At 32.2% G+C, this 18494-nt stretch overlaps 1 protein-coding gene across 5 annotated transcripts in view; it reads right to left on the bottom strand.

The window, feature by feature from the left end:
• Positions 1-18494, bottom strand: part of LRBA (LPS responsive beige-like anchor protein) — a 549008-nt gene that overhangs the window by 467191 nt on the left and 63323 nt on the right. For all 5 annotated transcript variants that reach the window (XM_039875986.1, XM_039875985.1, XM_039875984.1 and 2 more), the window contains 10 exons: positions 17138-17233; positions 13841-13962; positions 13630-13756; positions 12854-12973; positions 10904-11050; positions 9127-9324; positions 8822-8955; positions 6967-7075; positions 6509-6661; positions 2021-2189 (listed from right to left, as the gene is read on the bottom strand). In XM_039875986.1, coding sequence (XP_039731920.1) covers positions 2021-2189; positions 6509-6661; positions 6967-7075; positions 8822-8955; positions 9127-9324; positions 10904-11050; positions 12854-12973; positions 13630-13756; positions 13841-13962; positions 17138-17233 — 1375 coding nt within the window. The remainder of the gene's footprint in view (positions 1-2020; positions 2190-6508; positions 6662-6966; positions 7076-8821; positions 8956-9126; positions 9325-10903; positions 11051-12853; positions 12974-13629; positions 13757-13840; positions 13963-17137; positions 17234-18494) is intronic.

Raw genomic sequence — 18494 nt, 5'->3', positions numbered from 1 at the left:
AAGACATTCACTTTCATATGAAACTGTATATAGAATACTCCAAATGTACAAAATAGATTAAGTTGAAACTACCATTAAGTTTGTTTTTGAATAATGTCAAAGGAATCCAAAAACAAAAACGAGGTAATAAACTTTGTGTTCAATAATAATATGTGCTTATATTTTGTTTTAAAAGACTGAGAATGTTACTATGGTAACACAAGTTTACAAAGAAAAAAGCAAAATCTACACTGATTTAGCAAGAAAAAATTCATTCTCTACTATTACCATTGAGTAAGCTAATACAAAAATCTCAAAAAGTACAACTTAACACAGTATCATTCATGAAGTGAAACATTATATTGACTACCTCTGACATCTCCTCTTCTTGAGCAAGTCCTTGGTCACACATGGCTCACATTAAAGTCAATTTTCATGTCTCAACCATATAATTCCCAAGCAGAAAGCTTTTGAAACCAAACACCCATTGTTCTAAGATTCCTAAGTTAGTACCTGTTTTCTGCAATTCTTCCCCAGCTAATCACTATGTACAGCTAGTTCCTAGACCACCAGAGCACAGGACCACCATGACCTTGAGCATATCAATTAAAACAGGAAGAAAATTGTTTAAAATTTGTTCCACATGACAACTCAAAGACAAAGAATAGGTTACAGAGTTACCTAATAGAATGATAAAATTTGTCCAGTTCTCTCACTTGAAGTATGAGACCTTTCCAAGGTCACTAATCAGTTATAACATCAAGACCAAAATATAACTCTAACACCCAGGACAGCATATGATATAATCTCAGCATCAGGAAATTATGACCTAGTGCTAGATCTGGACAAACCTGCCAGCTCGAACAGATCATATAACTTCTGTATGTCCTCACAGCTTTCTAAATTAGAGAAAGCATATACACTGAGAATAAACTGAGTTTATTTTGAAAAGGATAAAAAAAAGTATTGCACAAACATGATACCTTTTCTTTGTAAATCACAGAACAGCCAAAGCTTGTGAGTACAATCAGAATCTATGTTGTTTGACTCTCCAGCATCTATTTCCTGATTTCAACCAACAGCCATCAATATTTGCCCTTATTTTCTCATCGTGTGTTTCGGAGGTGGGATGGGCCTACATATCTAGGCAATCTGGTGAATACCTGCCGCACGGATGGGCACATGATACAATCAGAGCCAATGAGCAACAAAGATGTTATTAAAAAAGACTTTTGCTGGAAACGCTTGATACAGGCTCATGGCTCTTTTATTGGACTTAAAGTTGTGATAAGGTGAAGACGGAGTGGCTGCTTGGTACTACAAAAGGAGAGAATACATGAAAAGAGCCAACAGAGAAGAACTGGGAAATAGAGAGAGACAAAGTGGGTGCAAGAGCCATATTCTGTACCCCTCCACCAAGTTTTACTGAAACTGCCTGTTCATACAAGCTGATTAACTCCCTTTTGTGACGTAAGCCAGTTGGAAGCAAGTTTTATAATACTTACAACCAAAAGAGCCACCATTTGTTAAAATTTTTATTCTGACCCTTTCCGTGAACTGTTGACATGATGATCTGATATTATCCTTTTTGTAACTTAGTCATGAATATACAGGAAAATAATTACTGAAATTTTGTAATTTCACTATTTATTAGAAGAGGATACTCTACTTATAAGAAATCTCCATCTCCTAAAAAAAGTTTTCAATGATCTCATCGTGACAATTGGTCTCAGCATCAATTCCAGTCACTAATACAGAATTTCTTCTCATGTTTAGTGCCCTAAGCAACCATTCTAGTCATATTTGCTCCCCCAAACAACTCAGCAAAATTATCGATTTTTTATAAAAGTAGCAAGTTATTAATCTCTAGCAATCACAATTTAGGACAAATTTTCAAAATCATCAACAGGATTAAGATAAAATTCTGCCATGAGATTTAGAAAAACTTCCAAAATACTATTAACAGTATTGGTTAAAACAAACAAAAAGAAATCCTAATTTGCCATACATATAATGTCATATATTAACAGAGATGTTATACCTAATCCCTTTGGGGTGATACCACTTCGATCCTGAGGATTCACTGCCCAGTAGTAGTACTTCAGTGTATGCATGATGAGTAGCACTGTTCCAACTCTTCGAATGGCATTATATATGTTGACAGTACCAATGAATTCAGTGGACAGATAAGTATAGAGTGTCAACTGAACCTAGAGGATCAAAATGAAGGATTTAAATCAAAGAAGCAGACCAGCATTTTACTTGTTTCCAGTAATACCCTCAAGCTGCTTTATTTACTCAAATGATATCTGTTCCAAAAATTAAGATGCCAAGTTTGATAATAGCATCCATGTTAACAGGCAACACATATCCACTGATACACACACACGAGCCCACACACTCCTTATAAAACTAAAACAGGTAAATTTTTCTTTTACAGTAGCATTATAAAGTTAACATTCTCAAATATATCAAATTTTTGCAGTACTACTCTATGGAAAAAACTGTTTGATTCATATTTAGTAATCAGCAATTACGAGCATGTATAACTTCTTTATAATAAACTTACTACTAATACTATTCGTAGTTTCAGAAATCTAGAAATTTTCTTTGTTTTGAAGAAAATCAGAAGCTAGAATAACTCAAAAGAAAAAAGAGTAGCTCAAAAGAAAAAAAAGGAGAAATAAGTCAAAAGAAACAAAGCCATACAAAAACATGCAAAGCCTACCATAAGAAATACCTACTAGAACAGAATTCTGTTATAATTGCTCATTACTACAAAGATAGTAATCATAACATTATAGTCTCTGAACATGTTTATAAGCCCTGTCCTTCAATTAGGAAAGGATTCTACTAATCTTATTTCTAAATAAATAATCTAAATAAATACATAAGAACTTACTAACTTCAAAGCTCTTAATATGTAAGAAAAAGAAAGGATATGAGTGGTGACCCACCACTACACATTTCATCTTAACATAAAGTTTTGGTGAAATTATGGCTCTAAAATTCAACAACCAAATTCCAGTACTTATAATAGCACAACATAAAGACCGCTTTTATTCTATTCTCATGTTGAAATCAAGAATTTTTTCATTTCATTGCTAGTGGATATATTCTGTAAACTGAACAACTTTAGTAGGACATATATACTCTCCCTGTAGCCAAAGACCAAATTATTCCTGACCACTTACAACTGAACATTTATGTTATCTTCCCTGGACACTGAGGGCATTTTCATTTTCAGCCCTGCAAGGTACCTAGTGATTTCTTTAGGGGGTGAAAATTAGGTGCCTATCATCCAGATGCCTGATAAATAAACAGTCAAGGATAAATGAACTAGGTAGTCAATCAGTAACCATAAATGGTAAAGAGTGGCAAATTCTGAACCACTTAAAATTGAAGCTTAGAAGATGATTATAGTTTAGAAAACTATATATACACTTGCTGAAGATAACATTATTTTGATGTAACTATTGCTGTTTAAATGGATAGGCCCAGTTTACTTGTCATTGAAGCCATATAACACTTTCAAATTCTGAATCATGTTATTTCAGTCACCTGGAAAATATTTACATCCACCTATATGCACAGCACTGTAACAGGAAATACGATAGCATACACACTGTACCTCACTATCTGAAACTCAGTTAAGATAAAAAATACACACAAATTTAAGTTTAAAACCAAAGGTAATAAGGACTCCTACTGAAACATAAGAAAGGTCATGTGGCAATATGTAATTGTAAAATGAGTGACACAGAGCTATTAAATACTATAAATTCATAGGCCAGAGAAATTATTATAGCATAAGCTAAAATAGTCAAGAAAATCTTCACTAGTAAAGTAGGTATTAGGTATTAAGGTAGGCTTTGAAGATGAGTAGACAGAACAAAGATAGGTAGACAGAACAAAACAGGAAATTTCTAACAGAAAAAATAAATGACAAATGATACAAAAAGTTTCCCTAAATCTAGAACAATACTCCTCAATCCTGACTGTATATTAAAATACCTGAAAAACATTTTTTAAAAACACTAATACCTGGGCCTGTCCCATACCAAATAAATCAGAATCTGGGATGGAGGGGATGGGATTCCGGCTTTGTTTTTGCGTGCGAGAGAGACAGACAGATAGACACAGACACAGACACAGACACAGACACAGACACAGAGAGAGAGAGAGAGAGAGAGAGAGAGAGAGTGTGTGGTGTGAGTGAGTGTGTGTGTGTGTGTGAACACCTCTCCTGATTGTATTGACAGCCAAGATCAAGAACCACAGCCCTAAGATAACTTTTTGGTACCTGCCTAGCCACTGAGGATAACTGACTGAGTTTTTAAGCTAGAAAGCCTATAAAGGAGAACTGGCATGAAAACTTAATGCTAGAAAAGGGAAGACATTACACTGAAAACCATGGGAAACCATTACAAGTTTGGGGGCCATGAAATGACCTGATGAGAGTGGTATGTTAAAAACATACAGTAATTCTGGCCAAAAAAGTGATAAAAATATAGCAAATTGGATAGGATTTAATAGCAACATATTGAGATAAGAATAGAGACCTCAAGATTATTCATATGCTAATTATGCATAAACTTTTCTTCATTCACTCATTATATAAACTAATAATTACACAAATTATAAATTAACATATGTCTTTCTCATTAGGCGTAAATTCTATGAAGGCAAGAATTAGCTCTGTCTTGTTCACTATTGTATCCATATGCTCAGCATGAAGTAGCCATTCAACAAATGAAGGACTACTGTATATAAGAAAATTCATCTTTCTTGTGAGGTCATTAAAAAAGACTCTCCAAGCAGATCAAAGACATGGGTATTACAAGTCATGATGAACACCCTTTTCCAAAAGCAAAGGTTGATTCATACCTCCAAAGTCTCGACTGTGGTAACTAGAGGTGAATTTACCATGAAACTAATGAAGCCTAAACTTCATACTCACTTATCTATACAAATTCCTCCCAAGACCCTAAACCTAAATTTTGCATATATTATATCATTATTTTTCATAAAAAGCTCCTCCCTCCCCAAAACTGTATGATGTTCAAGTCAAAAAAACTCTTGATCTGTCCTTTGTTATAAATACCTTTATAATAAAAGTAGATATAATCCCTCTTGGATACACAAAGCAGACAGGTGAAACAGAAGGAAAATTTAATATTACCAAATCAACTGCAAATTCTAAACAGGAAATTAAAGAAAATTATTAACAATGAAAAGGTAAGAAATAGAGTGTAATAATAACAGGAACTTAAGGAAATGATATAATAAAATTACAAAAACATTTCTCTATAGCTAAGTATTAATATGAGGCTTTTTGACCACATCAAAAGAGACCCAAAGCCTTACAAATATGCTGTTTAGCAAGAAAAAGTGTCTACTAAAAGGTTTAAAAAGTAATTTGAAACAATCCTCTAAAAGAAATAAGACTGGGGGGTCATAGAAGAGAAAGAGGTCAAATTTGAACCTACAGATAAAAAGCCATAACCTCCAGCTGCCTCCTCTGATTATTTCCAAATGGCAATCAGAGTCAGCAGCTGTTTTTCTCTTTAACATGTGAAAAGACCAGCTGAAAATAAGACTATGACTCTAGAAAGGCAAAAAAGTCTACAGAAATTTTTTTCTGACTAGAATAAGTATGTGCTATTTTAACCTAAACAATGATAAACATTGCAAATAAACCAAAAGGGGGAGAGGGGGAGAGAAGAAATTAATGGGTTTGAAACAATACATCGTCTAACAAAAACTGCCGTTAACACAGATGCAGTTATGTAATTTAATAAAAACTTCTGTTTCAAGTCCTGCTTAATACTATCACTATTAACATTTTTAGGACAATTAAATACAACATTTGGATTTAACAAAGGTTTTAGTATACTTTAGTATACTTTATCACAAATTCACTTAAGTTCACTTAGAAAAAATTGGTTTGCTTTTAGAGTACTAAATAAATTGTGTGTAAATTGTGTTTAATAATTTGAATTAATGTAAAATTTAAATGATTAAATGAGACCAGTATATAATGGAAGACTTCAAAAAAAGGTGACATTTCAGCTGTCTTTTTAAGAATTAAACTCAGGAATTCATTATGTTGGTAGCAGGGATGTGTGTGCAAACAAGACAGGGAGAGAGTACAATGAGTTCAGGAATGAAAATAAATATATATGTATGTATGTTTGCAATAGAACAGAACTACAGTTACAGAAACAATTACATTGGAACTGTCCAACTTTGATTTATTAAGCATAAATCGAAGTCTCTCTGAAATAAAATTTTGATACAATAGAAAATAAAGACTATAGCTGTTTTTTTAAAATATTGATGTTGCTTTATAAAAAAAGAAGAAAAAAGATATACTGACTTGCAAATTTGCCTGAAAGTATGCTTCATCAAAAAATGCAATCAACTGACACCTTATAAAATAGCATGTAAAAGGATAAATGAAAATCCTCGTATTATCACTCAAATATGAAAATTTAGTGACAATAATAAAAATCAATACACATATTACCTTGGCTGGGGTGTGAATCCACAGAGCTGGGTTAAGAAGAATGTGATCACACAAGTGCTTGAGCAGGGGCATCCCATTCTGCAGATTACTTAGATATTTTGAAAACGCAAGGCAAAGTTCAAGCACCGTTTTGCTGACATGGGATTTGGAAGACTGCAAAGAAAAGTATTTCAAAGGTCACTAATAATGTAAGGCAAGGTAAGTAAATTAAAGGTTGTCAGAATCAGAAAATAGTTGGCCACAAACTATGCTCAAAGTTAAAGATACCATGAGACGCAATACCACGTTACCCTAATAAAGCTACAGAAGCAAGATAAAACAACAAAATGTTATTTTAATTTAGGTTATTTATGTAACCAAGAAAACACTTGCACACAGAATTTCTCAACCACTTAGGAGATCAAGTCCATGGTCTGCAAATTCAGAATCAAAAATGTAGAAATCATTTCATACTTTACCTTTTCAAGACTATATCCTATTACCAAAAAGCCCTTGCAGGCAAGCATCTGCTCCTGCATAGCAATTGAGTTCTTCAGCAACTCCACGATAAAAGCCAGCAAAGTTGAACTGGAATGAGGAAAAAAGCTATGGTTTGAAAAAACATACTCTATTTTTTAAAAAGCTAGATAGATGCGGTCTATCACCTATCTTAATAAAAAGTTCTCTACTTCAAGGAAACTGAAAGTCTACTAAAACTGCCTCCAACATTGTTTCAGGATTTAGAATTTTAATGTAAAATACGATTTACTCAAATATTTTATACACTTTATCACAAACATAATAAGTAAATTACTTAGAAACATGACAAACATGCACAACATAGAGAAAAATTAGCAATGGCCAAAAACAAGTAATAAAATGGATAACATAAGTATATAAAGACCTTAAAGATGGATCTAACTTAGATCAACAAGTATATTCAATTTTGGAAGGTGAAAGGCCAAACAGAGGGAAAAGAAATGTGGAGTAAACGGACACAGGTAGAAATCCTCAAAATGTGTTAGAATTCCGGATTGGCCCATTTGAATGAAGCAGAGAGTTCACAGAGGGGAAGATAAGAAAGTAAAATTAAAGACAAACTGAAGTTCTCAAACACTAAGAACTCTGTTCATAATCTCAACAGGAAACTAATAATTCAATAGTCAGTCAAGAACACTTTTAAAATTGAAGAGCCACACTTCCATCCTCCCAACTTTTAGAGATACCCAAAAGGGAATGAAAGAAGGTCAGCTGTACCTCTTTCTGAAAGGCTCTCAGAGATTCCCACAAAGAAAAACATGACTGGCAGTCAACCTCCTGCACAAAATTACTTGTAACTATCATCAATTCCAATAAATATGTGGAAAAGTTAAAAAAAAATAACCAAGGAAAAAAATTAATAAGCCCCATACAAAGATTTAAAACCAGGAAGCAAAAAAAAAAAATTATGTAGTAATATGTCAAAGATAATTTTAATTTTTTAAAATGTAGTTAATAAATACGATATTCCTTTTAAAAAAGTTATTTTGTTGCCTAAAAATAATCTGGAGAAAATTATTACATCATTAATATACACTACATGTATACATTGGTAGTTGACATTAATATATATTACTTACATATATTGGCAATATGTAATATATATTACATATATACACTGGTTATGTATAAAAGCAAATATCACAGAACGATTTTTGAAAAAGGAGAGTGGATAATGCCTTTAAATTACTCAAATAATAAACATAATTATTTTACTATAGTTCCACTATTTCTCTAATGAAGTTATATAAGAATATATAGCCATGAAAAATTCATTTTGAAATCATCTCCAAAGTTTTATAACTTATCCCAGAATTCCTAAGTCTCTGACTTTTTTAAACTCAAGACTACAAGAGACCAATATGCCAAATAAGTAATCTAAAAAAAAAGATTAAATCACCTATTCTATAACATCATCAGAAATTTCAGATTTCAATTACATCCAATCAATAAATGTGAAAAGCTAAATTCTCATAATAAATCAGTCAGATAACAATTTTAAATGTTTTAATTAGCATGTTAGACAAAAATCTATTCATCTCTGATACATCCATTATCACTATTTCTAACTTTATTCAAAAAAAAACTTTGTTTCTTAGAGCTTCCATATTTCCTATTGATAATTTAAATTAATACTATTACCGACATGATCTGTAATAACATTTGGAGTTCACAAATTTCTTTAACTTACATTCTCTCCTTTAACTCAATAACAAATTTAAAAGGCAGTAAAAATATCGTGCAGCTCAACAGTGATAAAAATAACTCATATCAAATTAAAAAAAGGGCACTCACCATATAGTCAAATCAACCTCATCAGACAGGTATTGCCGATAATCTAACTGTGCAAAAAGTGGAAACAGCACTTGTACTCCTCCAATCGAATGCATAGCACTTTGGATGGAATGTGTTAAAACTGCCTTCACATCCTTGTAAAATAGAAGACACCAAAAAGATTCCAATAATCTCTTTTCCAAAACAATTAAAAATAAAGCATAACAGGAAGAATAAAATGGTACACTGCATGTGAAGCTACCAAACACACATCAAAATATTAAAATTTACCATTAAAAATATTCTTAAAAAATTCTAACTTGTACCTGGAGCATGAGTGCATGTGGTGAATGAACAAAAATTGAAGGGTTGTCCTTAGGGGATGATTCCAGGCAGAGCTGGGCATCTGTAGCGCGTGGATTGTATGTGAATGCAATAGCACTTGAGAGTTTGCCATCATACAATAGAAGTTTGTGATGTTCTGCAAGGAACAGGTCACTTTCTGCTTTGAATTTAAATGTACCCTAAGAATAAAAAATAGAATAGTTAAAATAGTATGTCACAAAAATCTAGATACAAATTTCCATAGACAGAAAATTATTTTTAATAATTTTTATTTTTCAATTAATAAACACAAAAATTTAAGGAGACAGACCACTGATCATTTTCCTAACACTATCAAAGAGAAGGAGCACTGCACATTTAATTATTTCTGAAGTGAATTGAATTCACTATGAAGATATAATGGAAAACTCATAAACTTGACATTAAAATCTTGCATTTAAGAAACAATGTAAAATAGGTCCCATAGAATGCATTGTCTCTTTTTTTCATTGTATTTTGTCTTTATTGTTTCTTTATTTAAAACCTGTGGTAAAATACTTATAAAACTTACCATCTTAAATATTTTTAAGTGTACAGTACACTTTTCACATCACCGTAAAACAATTCTCTAGAACTTTTACATTTTGCAAAACTAAAACTCTATATCCATTCAATATCTCATTTCCTTCTCTCACTCCCTAGAAACCACCATTTTACTTCCTGATTCTATGAGTTTAACTACTTTATATAACTTATTTAAATGGAATCACAGAGTATTTGTTTTTGTGACTGGCATAACGTGCTTAAGATTCACCCATCTTGCATCATGTGATGGAATTTCCTTCTTTTTTAAAATTAAATAATATTCTATTGTACGTATATACCACATTGTATTCATCTATTCATGCACAATTACAATGCTTCAGCCTACTGGCTATTATGAACAGTGCTGCAATGGACATGGGTGTACAAATATCTTTTTCAGATCCTACTTTCAATTATTTTGGATATATACACAGAAGTAAGACTGCTTGATCATAGGATAATTTTACATATGTAAAATTGAGTGTAATTATATAAAAATCAACTCAATAAAGCTGATTTTGTTTTCAAAGGAACAGAGCAGACATTAAATCTCTCACTGAAACCAAACTAGACTAACAATGGCGTGATCTAAAGGTTCCCAAGCTTTCTTGGTTCATAACAGTCTTAGTGTTTCAGGAATTTTTTATGGTGCTTTAGACCAAAATAAATATTGAATATTTCTGTTTATTAGGTAGTTTGATCCAAGTAACTTTACAACAATTTAGTAGCCATTTTAAAAAATCAATGCACAAGTTAAAAGAAAAAATATGTTTCCTTCATTATTAGAAAAATTATTTATTAATGGGATGTATATGCATCTTGGACAATGCACAACCTCTCCAACTTTGTAGTCAGACTTTGTACTTCATCCTCGTTTCTTGTATCACATTGACTTTCACATGGTACTTGCTTTTTATCAAGGCAACTATTAAAAAGTTAGCTGTGCAAAGATATGACATCATCAGAAGAAATGAAGCATGAACTAAAGCTGAAGCTTGAGCTAGTGTCCCACATATAATGAGTATACTATACTTACCTCAAAAAATTAAAACACCCTTTGGATTCCTCTGACTTCCCTATGGTGCCTCTGGTTACTTTGATATACAGTTGGCAACCCAAGGTAAGTTGCCCAAGGCACCACCCATCTTTACATCAAGCTCAACTAATATTGGTTAAGCAGTGAACAGCAAGTACCTTGTATCCCAAGCCCAACTGATAAATAGCAAAAATCTGAGCTGCATTAAGAGCTTCACTAAAAAGGTAAACTGCAGTCATCTGACCACAGAATACTCTATTAGCATCTGCTGTTTCTGATGAGCCCAGGAAACATTTGTCAAAGGTCTGTAAAAGAAAACAGAAGATTTTATTACAGAAAAAAAGAAAAAAATTATCTTCTCCAGCAACAATGACAACTTATATTGGTATAAATGTTTTGCCCATTCTCAACTATAATCTGAATAGATTAACATAATTCATTTAGCATTACATTTCACTCATCCTCAGCTGGTATAGAAATCAGGAAAGATGTCACAGAAAAGGAGATGGAACAAGTTTCCCAATCATAATTAACAAAACATAATGACATTATGGGCTCTGAAAGTTCATAACTGGGCAACCCAAGAACCAGGCAGAAGAGCTGGCTGTGGAGCGAGGAAGAAAACCATCAGTTAAATTTGGGACATAATTAATCTGTTTCTTCTGTGAGCTAATATGGATGGAGCTAACATGGATGGAGAAGCAACTCCTAACAGGGTTCTGTACATTTGGTGAGAATTTAAAACTGTAAAGACAGATTCTTGCAGACATCAAGATATAGATCATGGGTGAAGTCATGGGAATAGGTACAATCCCTCAGAAGGAATGTATAAATCCAGAAAAACAGGTATATGTTTTTCTTCTAACAAAGAAATCCTGTTAACATCCAGGTTGCAAAGACCACATTTTAAAAACCTATGTGGTACAACAAAGACAGAAAGAAGTTCTTCATATATCTTTAAAAACTATCATTTTAAACTTCAAAACCATTAGAAAGAATGGTGAAAAATATGCATGTATTAACATTAGAGCATATAGAAAATTTGTTAATAGTTGGGTTCTGAAGACAAACCACCTAGGTCAAATCACTGCCTCACATGCTGCTGATCCTGCTAAGTTACTTGATCTCTCTGTACTTCAGTCTCATCTGTAAAATGGAAATAATAATAGTACTTATCTCGAAAGGTTGGGGCTTTTAGAAAATAAAAGTATTTATTACAATTCCTGGAATACAGGAAACACTAAATAAAGGTTAATGTAAGAAAAAAAAAAACAGGTTTAAAAACAATATAATAATGAAAACTAACAGTTACTGAACACTCTGCGAATGGACTTGTGAACAGTATCTCATTTAATCATCACATTAATCTTCTGAGATGGGTACTGTTTTACACCCATTTTTAGGTGAAGAAAACTTAGGCCTAATAGATTAAGTAAGGTCATAGAGTCAGTAAGTGACAGAGCTGATATTCAAACCTAAGTCTATCTATTACAACAACCTAAGGTCTTAATGTTAGCATTATACAGTACATATGTAAATACATATAACATAGGATATAAAAGATGAGGAGTTAATAATAGGTGATACAGTTTACGTTCATTTTCCTAATCTGTATTTTTCAAGCTTTCTACTAAAAATATAATTGGGGGGGAAAAAATATTTGAATTTAATTCTAACCTATGGATCTCTTTTTGAATCCTGAAAACATTATAACGTAATAGTAATCTATTGCAGCTACAAATTATATGCAAAATTTATAAGCATGCATTATCTAACACATTCATAAAAATGATCAGGACAGTGTAGTAGAGGTCACAAGTTTAATCTGATCAATGGGCCAATGACACACACACTTAAGCCATACCGACTGCTACCTATAAATTTTCTACTATCCAGAATAATTTTATAACAAGGATTGAGTAATACCTTATGTAACATATTAATGCAGTTCTATTCTATTAATATATATTAACATGCTGACCAAACTGTTGTTATAAAAATCCACCATCGTGAGATTCTAAATATTCAATGTAAAATATATTTTTCTTATTTGATAAGTTCATGCTTTTAAAATATTTTTTTCATTGTAATATTTTCAAATTACTTACATCACTGGTGTTGACAAACCATGTTATCTCGCCATAGGAAGCTAGCTCACCATTCACATAACATCGAAGCTCACTGTTCTTCCATCGGTTATAAATGTGCACTATAGTTACCATATACCACTGAATAAGCAAAAACAAAAAAAAGAGGGATAATGATTCTTCCTACTTAATAACAAGTAAAAATGAAATGACAAATTATAATTAAAAATAAAATGACTACCTTTGTTAAATATTTAACCTCTGGAACAATATTATTCAGAAAGCTCCCATCGGAGAACTTAATCATGAAATTATTTTCCAACGTTTTATTATGAAAATTTTTAAGGAAATCCCTCAAACCTATAAAATTTAGTACAAACACCCTCTTTCCTGTCACCTAGATTCCACGACTATCAATATTTTGTCATATCTGTTTTATCTATCTACTTATCCATCTATCTATGATATATATATATATTTGGTTGATAAACCATTAATCTCTCAATTTTAAAGTACAAAAGAAAACACATATTACTACTACTAGTATTAATAGTACTAAAATAATTGTCATTGATATTTCCTCTTGGTAATTCTCTTAAACTCTATGAATAACTATCACTCTTTTATTATCTAATATCAGAGAGGTTAACAATTGTGCAGAGATTTATCTTCATTTTCTGAAGCAGTATAAACAGAGCTGTGATTTACCACATATTATGTCAATAACATTAAAAACAAAGAATTCTGAAGGCTAGCACAGCTTGTTACCATGACTATGACTTGGTAAGATCACATACCTTTTGTGGCTTGAAATCAAATTTCACACAATGTTGAAAGCCTTTTCCTTTTGATTTTATTGAGGTTATAATCAAACAGCCCCCAACAAAGTGAGCAGAATAACCAAGACCCTTGCTTGTTCTGAAACTATAAAGAAAAGGTTTTCATTTTACCTCTAAATATTCTTTTCATTTTTAAAGTAAGATAATACTAAGGAACAGAAATACATACCAATACAAATATGGTTTATCCTTATCCACATTGATGTTATTTACAGGATCCATTCTAAGCCAGGTATGAAATGTAAAACCATTCTGATATGGCCATTTGGCTATAGGAGGTAATGCAATAGCCTGAAAAAAAAAAAAAAAAACCCAACAACAACAACAACAAAAAACCTGAGTTACTGACCCACATAAAAACTTTATTACTGACATGATGAAAATGAGATTTTACAACACTACATGTTATTCTATCATAATTAAAATATCTCTTTATCTGGAAAAAGACTTCTAATAATTTCTAAATTATCCAAAATACACAGAAATGATATTAATTTAACAACAGCATTCCATGTGACCTGCTGGACACACTAATTTGTTTGCTTTATTTCCTACAATGAACATATCAAAAAAAAATTCCAATTAAAAGAGATAGGTAGTGATATCAAATTGGAACTTTGTTGCTAAAATATTAAGGTAACAGAGAAAGAACAAGAAAAACGGGAAAAGCCTGGAATGTATTTTTAACAGCAAATATTAAGCTGAAGAAGATAAGTTGATAACACTGTTTTCCATAACATTTTAACTCTAAAAATTAACTCCAAATGGATCATAGATCTGAATGTAAATGCTAAAACTATAATATTCTTATATAAGAAAAAATAAGGGTATACGGCCATGCCACCCTAAACACGCCCAATCTCGTCTGATCCCAGAAGCTAAGCAGGGACGGGCCTGGTTAGTACTGGGATAGGAGACCACCTACGAAGACTGGATGTTGTAGGCATTAAAAAAAAAAAAAGGAAATCTTCATGGCACTGCATTAGGCAAATCCTTCTTAATTATGCCAAAAGCACAAGCAACAAAAGGAAAAATATATAAACTTCATTACTTCATTAAAATTAAAACCTTTGGTTATTTAAAGGATACCATCAAGAAAGTGAAAAGAAAAGACAAAAGAATGAAAAGTATTTGCATCTCATATCTGATAAGGAACGTATATATAAAGAACTCTTACAATTCAGTAAAATAAAAAAAAAAAAAATGAAATTTTAAAATGGACAAAAGATGTGTAGTCATGTCTCCAAAGAAGACATGCAAATGGCCAAAAAAGGCATGAGCAGATGCTCAACATCATGAGTCATTAAGGAAATGCAAATCAAAACCACAGTTAGATACTGCCTCACATCCACTATGATAACTATAATAAAAAGACGTTAACAAGCACTGGCAAGCATGTGGAGAAACTGGAACCCCCATAAACTAATGCTGGGACAGTAAAATGACACAGCCACTTTGAAAAACAATCTGGAAGTTTTTCAAATAGTTAGACACAGACTGTATGACTTAGCAGTTCCAATCCTAGGTACACACACAAGAGAAATGAATGCATATGTCCACACAAAAACTTGTACACAAGAGCCCACTGCGGCATTACTAAAAAGTGGAATCAACACAAAAATCCAGTAATTAAAGAATGATTAAACAAAATGTGGTATAGTCTTACATTAGACTATTAGTCATAAAAAGGAATGGAGCACTGACACATGCTACAACATGGATGGACCTTGAAAACAGTATATGAAAATAACAAATCACAAAAACCAGATATCGTAGGATTCTATTTCTATGAAATGTCTAGAACAGACAAATCCATAGAGACAGAAAGTAGAGTAGTGGTTACCTACACCTGGGAGGGTGGGGGAGACAAGGGGCAGTGACTGCTAATGAATATGGGGTTTCTTTGCAGGGGTGATAAAAATATTCTAAAATTGATGATGATGATGGCTACACAACTCTGTGATCATATTAAACCATTAGACTGTACACTGTAAACGAGTGAATTGTATGGTATTTCAATTATAGCTCAATAAAACTTAAAAAAAATCATACACAAGCTTTTGTTTTACTGTTATTGTAACTTACATGTGCATTTATGTATATATAATATACACACATATATTCTTTTAAATGTATAAGATATTCCATAAAACATGAAAAACATCAAAGCCAAATTTATGTAAGAAAACTACTGAAACTTCAAGAGGCTGATTTAAAATGAATGTTGTATTAAGAAAATAAAATACATATTCACTGTGTATATATGTTCTCTCACCAAAAAATAAGAAAATGTGAAAGCTGTAGAAAAACAATATCTTCAGAATTTTTTAACTTCCCTTTAAAGTTATGTTGAAGGAAAAAAATGAGTCCCTGAACATATTTAAAACATTTATTCTCTGTAAGTGCCAAAAGCTTTTTATCTTAACTGTCCCACTTTCAAGATAAACACAAATAAGTGGAATGGACAAATTACAGTCTCAGAGAATTATAAATAACATGCATTTAAAAAGGTTAATCTCATGAGAATACTTTATTTTAGAGACAAATGATAAGTTTAATGCCAACAGAGTCATATTCTGGAAAGCTTCAAATTAAGGAAATATTTAAATATATATATATAGGCATCAAAACTGTCCAAAGAAAGCTGTGTATTGTGTGTACCACATTCAAATATCACAAATGTCCTTTTAAAACATTATTTTATTTCTACAGATATTGCCTGGCTACATAGGGTCTAATAAGCAAATAAGCTATTAATGAGAAACAAAGTAAAAAATGAATGAAAGGTAATCTCAGAAAGAGAACGGGCTGAAATAGGTTAAAAAAAAATGTTTGCTTAACGGGCAGACCAATGTAATAATGGAGGTTTAAAAATAGGTAAAAAAAAAAAAAAAGCTTCTATAAATAACATATACACAATATATAATGTCTTATAATATTTTGAAACATTACAGGTGTTACTACCATACATAATTGTCTTATTTATAAACTGATCAACAGCTTATAAGAGTGCTGAGACTGCTAATATGGAAACTCACAAGTCAGGAAAACTTGCCTAGAAAGTTTCAAAGAGTTATTCCATTCTGTATACCAGGTGGAAAAGAAACAGGAATGGAGAACTGTAAAGCTAAAAACAGATGTTTAGAAAGGTAAAAGGGAAAATGTTACACACAAATATCTGGAAAGCAGAGATAAATCCATAGAACAATATGACTGTTAAAAAGAATTGGGTTCTTATTTCATTGCTGCCCCCAGGTGTGAGCTAGCAGCTTTTGTTAACCTCTCTGAGCCTTTATTCACCTCTCAAAACTGTTAGGAAGAAGAAGCATGCACAACTGCTATAAGGATTAAGGTGGTGCAAAGAAGTTTCTACTTAACACAAAACTTGCCAGGAATGTTTACAGGGCTGCACTTTGAGGAATAAAGGAAAGAACTCCAAGTAATTTCATCATTCAGATTTACTTACTGCAGCACTCTTTCCTGGAAAATTGAAAAAGGCATCAGGACCATACTTCTGAGGCACATGCTTTAACACAGACAGCAACTTTCCAGCATGTGGAGGCTATGAAAATAATTAACAATTCATTAATCATATTTTTCACCATAAAAACATACCTATTTTTAATATAGTTATACTTTAATATACCCAAGAATAACCAAATAATGCTATAAACTAAAAAGCAAATAAAATAACCAAAGAAAGATTATTTTCAACTATCTTAAAGAAATAAGCAACATATTCTATGCCATTTTTTGCTAACTATAAGGTGTATCAGGTGTTTGGTAAATATGAGCCAATATCATTTGACACTTGAAACTCTTCCCACATTGCAGCAAAAAATGATCTTTTAGAATTACAAAGTAATTCATTGAAACACTTTATAATTTCACAAATAATGCTTACTGTGTTCTACCTTTAAAGACACTTTAAAAACAATAGGAAATTTTAACCTTATCACCACACTAGGGAGTATAATTATCCCATTTCATAAAGGAGGAATCTGAGGAATATGTCCAAGGTCACAGAGGTAGTAAGCAGCAAGGATGGGATCAGAACTCAGTCTAACATAGGTCCATACTTTCAACCACTATACGTTCACCTGTAGTTTCTTTCCTGTAGCATCCTATTGCCCTTAAAAATAAGACCAAACTCCCTAACATGGCCTACAAGATACTTTAGCTACTTACCTCACAGTCTCATTTGCATCTCAATTTCCCCTTTTCTCTGCACTCCATCCACAATGCCTTCTCTGTCTTCTTCCAGAAACAGCCTGAGCACAAGCTATTCCTTGTGCTTAAAATGTTCTCACTAGGTCTACTTCCCTCCCCTCTTAACTAAACAAATCTTATCCATCCTAAAGAAGCTCATCTTAATGGTCACTTCCTCAGGGTAGTCTTCCCTGACATCCGAGAGTGGATCAAATCTTCCTATCATATTTCATTCTACAATATACCTCTACTACTATGGCATGCATAAAAGTTGTAACATTACATTTATTTGATTAATGCCTCTTTGACCTACGATCTCCTCTAAAGCACTAAGCAACCAACAGCTAAAATGAAAAAGCTCATTTACAAGGAAAAGCAAAGGACAATCAAATATACATTATCATTTTAATCACTTTACAAGCAAATAAGATGAAGCGTAGAACCTTCCTCTTTGTTAAAAGTTCAAAACCATATCAAACTACAGGTGAAATCACTGGCTTCCCTTCATCTTATCTGGTAACTGCTCTAAGTTATTACTTACTGTCTAAAAGAGTTAAGCAATCTACCTAAACATTAAGTGGAAAGTTTCACTCTAAAGTTAAAGAAATTTTCCA

This window comes from Pteropus medius, unplaced genomic scaffold (genome assembly GCF_902729225.1).
Source record: "Pteropus medius unplaced genomic scaffold, Ma_sr-lr_union100, whole genome shotgun sequence".
Taxonomy (NCBI): Eukaryota; Metazoa; Chordata; class Mammalia; order Chiroptera; family Pteropodidae; genus Pteropus; species Pteropus medius.
Note: the sequence above shows the minus strand (reverse complement) of the source record. Positions and strands in the feature narration are given on the sequence as shown.